We start from the raw sequence: 10,823 nt of genomic DNA on the forward strand, positions 1-10,823 counted from the left end.
TTTTGCTGAAAGAACTGTCAGACCACACGGTCTCTTACCTGTGTCCAGAATTCCCATGGCACCTCCAATAACTGACATCAAGATTGTTAATAGCAGAGAGCTCCTACACCAGGGTATCACATAAAGACCAGCCGTTGTTCCAAGCATGGATAATCCTGGCAAGATTAAAAAACAAGACGAAAAACTTGCATACTACAGTTTCCATTTAAACAACACAGAAGACCAAGAAATACAAATACATTCATGATTATTAAAGTTACAGAAAATCCTAACAGGTTATGCAATCTAAATACCTCAATCCAGGGGTAGCAGTAGCAGCTAGAAAGTTCAAGAAATCATTTTTCATTTGGAAAAATAAAAAAATAATCTCTTCAGGATGTAAACCCTGCATGACAAACCTGTTTGGCTAAAGCAAAGGGAGCAGCAGCTCCAGCTACGACATTGTCTTCTGCAAACTTCTGATCTAGAAATGTGACTTCACCATGAAACCAGTAGAACATGGGTTTGAACAGTGTCAAGCTTGCCCTTTGAGCACTGTGCAATGTTTAATTTGGCTCCATTTTTAAAAGAACCCAAATCACTAAGCACTTTAAATCCTATAAATTAATTGCACCTTGGCCACCTAGTGACCTCCATATAAAGATGCTGGCTTTTATTTATATTCTGTTCCCACATGAGGGATGTATTCCAAGGGATTTCTGGAGTTTGAGACAGAACTATGAAATTTCTCATAATAAATTTAGCAGCAATTCATTAACTGTATTCGTTTTGCCTTATTGGCTACACTTACAACATGCCATTTCAAAAAATATTTTTTAGCAGATGGAAATTGCTTTTATTACCATTTGGGAGGAAGCTCAACAGTTCAATTCTGTGCTTATAATTACCTCCATAATAAAATAACCTGAAATTAATGGCTTCAATAGACGGTATTAGGATCTTAGAAAGCCTGTACCCATTCAGCTGTCTCCATTATTTTTCAAATCAATGCATGATCACAGATGCAGCAGAAACTGAAAAGATCAATGGGGCTGCTGTAACTAAGAATTTAGGTTAATTCAAAACAAAAACAGCAACAATGTTCAGAACCCTAAAGTCCTAGCAAGATACTTGGAACACATGCCTCAAAACATTTTTGAAGGTGTGCATGCTGAGCTGCATGAAGAAAACAGTAGAGATGGGGTGTGTTAAGTACAGCTTCTCAGGTGCCCCACTCAGACCTGAAAAGTAACTTCCCAGCAAGGGCTCAATTGTCCACTTCAGCCCCACGCCTGAGGATTGTGAGAGTTTGGGTGGAAGCTGTCTGAAGGTTGCAGCTATCGAGTTAATAGATATCAGTTAATGGTTAAGAAAAATTTGTAACAGTAAAACACCATGATGTTTTTTGTTCAACAAATGGGACTTTGCTGAACCAGGCTGAGTCCCCAAATCAAATGCCGACAGAGGATTAGCACTAAAAAGTTTCCTTGACAAAGACACATGATGTCTTCAATTTTTTCTCTGTATAGTTTTTCTCTGTAGCAGAGTTCTAGCAGTTGAAAGATGGGAGGTCAAACTACACAAGCCAAAATCTCTTACAGGCAGCCCTGAGATGATGAAAGTGAGAACAGGCTCAGTAGTTCAAATTGTGCTCTTGCCATAAGCACTACCAAACTGGAAAGGATTAGGAGAGCCATCATTTCCCAAGCATTGTTGACAAACAGCTATCCTGCATCCTTCCTCGGGAAAAGAAGGAAATACTAACCTATTTCAAGTTAACATGCACTTCCACAGGTGTGGGTACAGATTCCATTGCAGAAGGTAAAGTCTGACCTTGTCAGGTGCACAAGGAGAAGGCTAAAGGACACCTACTCCGCAGGAGTTCTGGAGCAGACAGATAAAGGACAGGGAGCAGGCTGGATACAGGCATCTTAGAACAACAGCAAATGAGAACTGATCCATGAAAATGAAGATAAGAGAGGAGGAAAAGAGAGAAGAGACAGACAGATATTATATGACATGATTGATCCTTACAGGAGATAGGCACATGGAGAGAAGAAGAGACTCCATTCAAACATGAGCAATAGAAAAAAAGATCTTCTCATCTGCTCTTAACTGACCATGTGATTACAGCATGGTCCTTAAGGAGGCACAGTTACCTGAATGCAGGAGAAGAAAAGAAGAGGGAGCCCTGGAATATGTTTTAATCCCTAATTTACAGCACAAAGCCACTTCAAAGAAAAAAAGACCACTATTTTAGGTGTGTTCTGAGAATGTCTGCAGAAATGAGACGCTAACACAACTCTAAAAGGAGCCCCTCCTTTCTGGATGCAGAGTGTGGCTCTTGGCACCCTGATGGCTGAGCAGCCCCATTCTGCCTGGACAAAGCCAGTCCTGTGCTCCTACAGCAGCAAGTTCCCACAAGTCCAGAAAATGGTTAAGATCACCAGCTGTAGTTCCTACAATTTAAATGTTTCCACCATCACAGACAGTATTTAATGCTTTCCACTTTAAATAAGTTATAATTGGGTTAAGGCACTCCAGTCAAAACCCACAGACTTTTGTCCAGTACACGAAGATGGTGGTGACTGGTGAGTGTTAAGTCAGGAGAAGGTTTTAGGAAGCTCTCCCCACAGAAATGCACCTCAGCGTGACCTCTGGAGGTTTCTGCTGTACACACAGCTTCCTGTTTCTTGTTTTGTAGCGTGTCACTACAGAAGCCTCTACGTTCCAAGAGCAACTACACTATGCACATTACTTGATGCAAAATAAAAACAAGTCCAACTGTACTTTCCAGTGCGAACCAGCGGCAGCTTTTGGTCGACCCAAGCAGGTTTAGTCCGTTCAATCCCAGTTCTCGCTGCCGATGTGCCCGGCGGGCCCAGGCTCTGGGCGGCGATGCTGCACAGCAGCAGTGCCCGGCACACGCCGTGGCAGCAATCAGACGGCGGAACATGGAGACTGCGAGGGGCGATTCGGGGGGAGCAGCACTACACCCCACGGCTCCCCCCATTGCCGGGGCTCGGCACGGCTCCGCAAAGCTGGCACATGTGCCCCTGGGGATGCGCTCGCTGCGGAGAAGCCGAAGTTGCCCCAGACAGTGTCCGGCGGGGCAGCACTTACCGAGCAGCAGGTTGGCGTTCATGCGGTCGAAGAGCATCCCGCCGACCACCGAGCCGCCCAGGTAGCCCAGGGACCGGCCCACGAAGATGTAGGCAATGTCGCTGACGTTCTTGCCGACATTGGCGGCCAGGTTGGGGAAGGTGGGACCCAGCACGGCGATGCTCAGCCCCTGCAGGGCAGAGTGCGGGGTCACCTCGGTGCGGGGAAGGGTCCGCACAGCCCCCCGCAGCCACCGTGGTTCATTGACTCACCAGCCCGATGAAGGAGGCGCAGAGCGTGGCGGTGATGCACCAGCGCAGAGCGTCCGCGCATCGCCCGCATCGCCCCCCGCCGCCGGCCGCTCCCGCCGCCCCCGCCTCGGTGTCCTCCGGCTCGATGAAGCGCACATGCAGCTCCCGGTCAGCGTCGGACATGGCTCCCGCAGCCGGCTCCGATGGCCGCTCCGGGCCCGGGGAGCGCGGCCCCGCCGGCCCCGCCCCGCGCACGGCGCCGGAAGGAGCGCCGGGCTCAGCCTCGGCGGGAGGCAGCGCATGCTGCTCCGCCGGGGGCTCCTCCTGAGAACACGGCTCGACACTGGGGAGCGATATTCCCGGGACGGCTGACGTTCCGCTCGTCTGCGGGCTTGTGCCACAGTGCCTGGAGAAAGGCCTTTATAAACCGTCATTTATTATTTTATTTATTTTTAATCTCTGTTATCACTCAAAGTGCACTCGGCCTTTCAGACAACCGATCATAAAAGATCTTTGTCTTCTATAATGACTGTGTTATGTCACGCTGACAAAGTTTCTCGAGAAAGAGAGAGAGATGCTGGGTGTCCCAAGAACAGGCATTAAAACATTCCTGGTGATTTAGGGTAAAATAGCAATTACTAATGTAAAAGAACTAGAAGCTGGATAATAGTAATAATAATATTTTTGAACTGATTTAGAGAGCCAGAGATTGGATAATGATTTACTAAGATATGCCAGCTGCAATCCATTTATTATTTTCTTGATGAATTTGTGCCTACCTGGTATCGGGGAGGATGAAGAGAGGAGAGCCAAATAATTGAGAAAAACCACTGAGTGTAACCGAGCATCCCGCCCTTGGACCCCAGGACCGGTACGAGTTGGTTCTCAGGCTTGGACTAGGACCAAGGGAGCATGCGCAAGGGAACAGGGTGAACAGTTCATCGTGATGAAGGGGATGGATCCTGTCATAATTAATTATCGGGACCCTCGCCCACAGTTAATCTGAAGACACTGCGCTTGCACAGGCATATTTAAATGAACTTTGAACTCATTATAATACGAAGCGGGGATAGGTAATGAATATGTATAGGGGCTTTGTCTAACTTTATGCATATGTAATCTGTAACCTAATATAAACATAGTGAAGTGCTGCTGAGGGTGTGCATGTCTTTGGAGGGGCTACCCCCCATGCACCCCAGCTGGAATAAACACATAAATACTTCATAACTATCTGAGTTGCGGAGTCAATTCCGCGCTTCACTGGTATTAAAAGTACATAATTCCCACCACTCACGTGGAGCAGCTCACAGACTCAGCAACAAGTCTCACTTCATGCTCCCTGTCGGCACTGAGGTGCTGCTCTCTGTAAGAAAGGCTGATTCTCAGCACACTCGGTGCGTTTAAGCCTCACAAACAACTCAAAAGATCATTTCAAACTGCACCATTTTGTTTTGTGAGTTGTTCATAACAAATAGATTACTAGGATACAACAGGGCATGGACAGTGAGCAACCCATTCCCATTTCTCCTGGCACTGGCAAGCATGTTGCAAGTACTTCCCTGTTCAGGATAGCCTGGAGGCAATGACACATTATCAAAATTTAGCTTACTTGCTACAAGTAACAGTGCCAGATAATATTGAAATCTGATCCACCCGCTGTTCATACTTCAGCAAGAGTGCAAGGTCTGAACCGTGAAATATCTGCAGAACACTGCTGAGCTTCTGTTCTTAAGTTCAGAGGTAGAGACAACTCCAGATAAAAGAACTTCAACCATAAAATGAAAGTGGTCATACACGGGTCAAACCACATTTCTAGATGCTAGCACTTCACCTTGCTCTAAAAACAGCTTCCTGACAAAGGTACAGCAGTATTTGAAATGTCTTCCCCAGGCTTCTCCTCACTGTTGTTTTATACACTTACAAAGAAGCTTTGTACATTGAGAGTGTACAAATGGCAACAGCACCCAGGCACTTATGAAGATTTTGGGCATATTTTCCAAATTTAATTTTGAATGCAAGCAGCCTAGAGAATAACCCCAGGTGGAAAGAGAATATTTCACCCATATCATCAGATATATTTATTAAAGAAATCAAATATTTGGCCCTTCTACGAAGAGAAGGTGAATTATGAAGGTGAATGATTACCGAAGCTGTCAATGAGGAAACACTTCATGTTTCATATCCCCAAGGTAAGTCAAAGGGAAATTGGTAGCAGGCCAGTAAACAATTAAAGGTCCCACTGAATTACACCAGCAGTTCATGAAGCAAAATGGGAATTCTTTTAAACACAACTCAAGCTTATTTTACCACAGTTTCCCTTCCTCCCTCCCTCAATTTTCCTTCTGTCTTTTGTGAATGCAACTGTTTCTGCAAGTTTGATATTAAGCCTCAGGATGAAAAATAGAAAAAACTAATTTTCCAGAAACAAGCAACTCAATAGTTTGGGTTTATAAACCATTAGTCTTAAAATGGATTGTCAGTGCAATAAGAATGAAATGGGTTTTACCGCATGTTAATTTAGGAGCAAACATAATGGGGACATTTCAGTCAGACCACAGTGATCATAAAAGCTGTAAAGGCTTTTATACAAAGGTCTACACACTGGATTGAAAATGACAAATCTGACACAAGAATAAGACTAAAAATGATGCATGTGTCCTAGGTTGCAATATAGATGTAGTTAAGTATTCTATTACCACCAGCTGTAGGCCGTTAGCTATTATCACCTGCTAATGACCCACTCCGTGGGTGGGTGGGGTGTGTTGGTTTTTTTGTGGGTGTTGGGGGGGGGGTGTTTGGTTTGGTTTGGTGTGGTGTGTTTGGTTGGGGGGTGCAGTAGCAAATGGGGCACTTAAGAACTACCATCTTTATTCTGAATAATTTGAGACTGATCAGTTACTTTAGCACCATGGAAAACATTCATTTCTTACCCTTCTAACATAGCAGAACTTGAAAGAATGGAGTTAAGGCTAGCAAAACATGTATCCTTTAATATCAAAAACAACATACAAAATATGACATCTATAAAGTATTTAAACATGTCAGTGTTGTCAATATTAGCAAACAGCTTAGTATAAAATCACTCCAATCTTAGCATATGCAGTTCCAAAACATTACAATGGTTCTCACGATATATATATAGACTAGAAGCCATTCTGCACATATGCCAAAGTTTAAATGGCTAGAAACTCACTGGCTGGCTGGAACTCTAATGGTGCCATGCCTGTCAGCAGGGAGACACACAACGAAAGGGATCACTTGTCCAGCAGCCCGCTCTCCCATTCCAGTGCTACACCTCCCCATGTCAAATGCAGAATGTTTGTGCATGCCCTGATCAAAATACATTGTATTTATAGATACATACACACCCCTTAATAGCAGAGGGTCCTTTCTGCCTTCTGAAACACTTGCAGCTCTCCAAAGGGGAATTGGGGCCCCAGAGCAGGCACCGCCTCTGCTCCCTGCTCAGAGGGCACAGCTGCCCCGTGACAGCACAGGGAGAGCCCAGCTGCTTAAGGTGACCCATGTGAATGACCTGAAGGATTTAGCACTGATCCCCATCCTGACATGCTCCCTTTGGGGCTGCAAGGAATCACCTCCCCTCCCGTTGGCATGTACTACCTGATTGCAAGGAACTGAGCAGGGCTCTTCTGCTTTACAGTGGCAGTGTCCCTTTTTTACACCATGAGCCTGTGATCAAAGAATTCATCTGGTACCTGCAAGAGCTGCCTCCAGCAGGGGTGATCCAGCCTCACACCTTCCACCAACCAAAACCTGCCTGCTCTGCCAAGCTATGGCTACTCAAAGGTTTCATCCAGGGAAGGCTGGAAAGTACCACCCACATCCAGTGTGGTGTGCATCAGTTTGACAATCCAGTGTCTCTGAAGGGAAGGGGGAATGTACATGCCCAGAGATTGTGGATGAGGGACCAAAGGAGAAGAATATCAGTCGTCTACCTCATCTGATGACAACCAAATACACCCTGAAGAAAGGCTACAGAACAGCTATAGCATCTTGGACTTGTGTGAGCAATTTTCAGGAACAATAAATGGTCACGGAAAAAAAAATTTAGAAAAATAATTTAAATGCTAACACTGAACAGACAAAGACCTGGGAAGAAATTTTAACTATGTTATAATTTGAAGCCCGAGTTTGATACTTGTAAAGGTCTTCAAAAGTAGCCAGGACAAACCCAACAATACTTTATTAGTTTTGTTTTGGATACTGTTGCATAGCTGAGATGTAAAGAAGAACCCAAAGGGTTCCTATTATTTCAGACTCTTTGTTGAACAGCTGTCTTATGTGGCTAGCACAGGTCTTTCCCATGAGAACTTCTTCTGTGTTTTATAAACAAAGATAAAGTTTGGATGTTATTAAAAACAGTGTCTCGAGATTTGGACAGTTCAGGCCTGGCCAATCAGGCCTAAGGGGAGGTTTCTGACTGACCAATCTGGGCGACCTCTGAAAAGTCTATATAAGCTGAAATCAAAATAATAAAGTCCTCTTTTCTTGCCACACTGAGAACCTGGGTCCTTTTCTCTGCTAGCGGCTCAACAGCGACCGTCTTAGGATCAAAAGGATCTCATACTTACTGAAAAGACATGAAACCAATCAAACCTTGCTCAAAATTAGTATTGGTTTCCAGATCTGGTGTAGTAAATGACAGCATCAGGTAGGTCTGGCAATTTCACACTGCCATTTTAAGTGAACCTCCTTCTACTCATTTTCTTCTGAAGATTTACCCTGAGAACATTCAATGAAAAGATTACTCTGTTTATAGGATAGAAGAATAAGGTCTAGGAAAGTACTCTATGAACTGTTCTCAAGAGAGGGATATATCAGAATGATTTAAGGGTCTTGAATTAAGCTACTGTTTTAATTTTAGTATCTACCCCCAACAAGATTGACTCTGGCATGATTTGGGTCATCAACACAGGATTCCAGCAGTTTCAACCTCCCATGAACAGGTTTTCACACCTAAAAATAAATTCTTACAAAAACTTATTTACATTTATTCAGTTCAAATAAAATTGAATATTCAGTCTTTTTCTCTATTTCTACAACATTCAATATTTTTTTAAATCAATTTACCACATAGTTGCTATTTGTGTAGGATTCTTTGTGTTTTGGTTTGTTTGGGGATCTATTTGGGTCTTTTTAAGGCAGTCAGCTAAACTCATTTTTAAAACCTCAGGGCATACGGAATATAATATCTGTCTCAATAAGTTTCTCAGTGGTTGGTCAACCTCACCACAAACAATCTGAATTTTTCACCTTACCTAGCTTTAGGACACAAACGCCAGAAAAGCGCATTTTCTCCTGGACATTTCCCCCACAGATACAAGCCAACAGAAAAGATGCTAACAGTTCTTATGCAGCAATTTACTTTATCTTCTCTGAAAAGCCTTTCCAACTTCAGCACTGTTGAAAAACAAGCACTGGCATCAGAAACAGGTTCATTATTCCAATGCCATCACACCAGCAGAGCTTCCTTACCCCTAACTCTGCTCCCCTCTCATCTAACATCCTATTTACTAGCTGGTTTTACCAGAGGAATCTCTCCTAAACCATTAGTCACTCATTGTACCCTCCCCCTGGAGTAATGGTTTTTTGGGGTTTTTTTTGGCTTGTTGGTTTAGGGATTTTTATAAATTTTATACATTTTTATTAGTCAAATATGAGAGTTTGGATTTTTATTTTTTTTTAAACACCATGGCAATAATTAATTCATACTATTTTATACCATTTCTGTGTTATTTCCAAAACTTAACAACAATTACTTTAAATCCTCTCCAAGATAATTTATAGAGATACAGAGCAGCAAGTCAGGAAGATGCCATAATTACATCAAGGTATCTGGTCACAATAATTTCAAATTGCACCAGTGAGAAAAAAGCATCTTTGTTTTTGGTTTAAAACTCAGGGCTAGAACACATGAAATGCAAGATCTGTGATGAACACTAATTTTTCATAACAAAACAATAGGAAATGAGAGTCTTTTACCACATTTACCCAACACCACCTTTTGTGTTGCCCAAATGGAAAATAATACTGAATAACACATTCTGCAGAAATACTCCAGACAAGAGCAGCACTGGCTGTCAACATCACTTTTGTAATGAAGGCAGTAATTTTAATTAATAATACTATGCATATTTAAATGAAATTTTTAGAGGTACTTGTGATGTGTCAAAGCACAAGTCCCAGTGAACTTGAAGGGACCTCTGTTTTCCAGATTGGCTTTTTTATTCCCCCAACCTTCAAGTCCCTCCACACATGTGCCTCTAACATTTTAAGATTCAATTCTTTTAGACCTCACTCATGTAAAGTAGGAATTGAAATTCTGCAATATAAAAAAAGTCTGAGCTTTGGTCTACAATAATTAGGATGTTTTGCATGATTATATTTAAAGAACTTCTGTCAGTTGCTAGATGTAAACATTAAATGCAACAGTATTGCTGTTTTGTATGGGTTTTCTGAGCAATTTACTACAACACCGGAAGAAGAAAACCAATGAAAATAGAAAAGACAATAAAGGTTATATTCTTAAAAAACAGTATGCCTCATGGCTTATGTAAAGAACAAGTATTGTTACTAATTTTAAAAAAGCACTTAAATACGCATTTTATCCAGATCACATTTAGTTTACTCTTTGCTGTGACAGTTTTAAATGAGGCAACAAAAATGATTGGTATCAAATGGACCTGAAATAAAGAATGATTAAGTATTCCAGTGATTGCTGAACCATATCTACAAATAAGCAATATGCTTAAAAGCGTTTCATGATAAACTTAAAAACAGTGTTTTCATCTCAGAGTATTATGCCTTTAAAGTTTTTTCAGAAAAAGAGATTTTCAGAAATACTTGCTTGACAAACAGTGCATAATACCTAAGAATACATAAGCAATGGGGCCATTTGTTTAGAATGTTAAGCAGAAATAGGACATGCAAAGGCATTTCTTTATATTTGAATAAAATATGGAGCTATTTATCCTACAGGCAATTGAGCACAGCCATAAAGACCTGTAATAAACCTGCATGATCGCTTAGTGCAAAAATCTTTAATTGCTGAATGTCATTTTAATAGCTCATGTATATTTCCACGTTAAAAACAACTTGGTATTGCACTTAGAATGTCTTCTTTAAAGCTGTCTTGGTTTTAAGAACAAAAAAAGAAATCCTAACAAGTACAATAGAGTAATTTGAAATTTAGTCTAATTCACAATACTGCTCCAAATATTCAGACAGTACAGTTTCAAAACTATCCACTATTCTAGGTTTGGCTGAAAAAATATTTATACACATACACCTTAAGAGTATTGCCTTCACCAAATAATAAAACAAAAACCAAAAAAACTATTATTCAGCAGCTTTACTTCTGAATGTGTTTGCATTTGGAGCTTGGTTTGCACATATTCAAAACCTCAGCCCATCAAAAATTTCATCCTTAATGTTCTTTGGGCTACTGTGAAAGGTGAATGCAAACACAAG

General features: G+C 41.9%; 1 protein-coding gene across 2 annotated transcripts in view; it reads right to left on the bottom strand.

Annotated features, from left to right (window-relative positions):
* Window positions 1-3,580, bottom strand: part of LOC146439909 (sodium-dependent glucose transporter 1A-like) — a 47,093-nt gene extending 43,513 nt beyond the window's left edge. The window contains exons 1-3 of one of the 2 annotated variants that reach the window (XM_085056156.1): window positions 3,354-3,580; window positions 3,103-3,271; window positions 39-155 (exon numbers count right to left, since the gene is read on the bottom strand). In XM_085056156.1, coding sequence (XP_084912282.1) covers window positions 39-155; window positions 3,103-3,271; window positions 3,354-3,515 — 448 coding nt within the window. In that variant the 5' untranslated portion in view covers window positions 3,516-3,580. The remainder of the gene's footprint in view (window positions 1-38; window positions 156-3,102; window positions 3,272-3,353) is intronic. The other variant, XM_085056155.1, reaches the window with a different exon arrangement.
* Between the last annotated feature and the right edge of the window lie 7,243 nt (window positions 3,581-10,823).

This window comes from Lichenostomus cassidix, chromosome 3 (assembly GCF_008360975.1).
Source record: "Lichenostomus cassidix isolate B80296 chromosome 3, HeHo_3.0, whole genome shotgun sequence".
NCBI classification, from domain to species: domain Eukaryota; kingdom Metazoa; phylum Chordata; class Aves; order Passeriformes; family Meliphagidae; genus Lichenostomus; species Lichenostomus cassidix.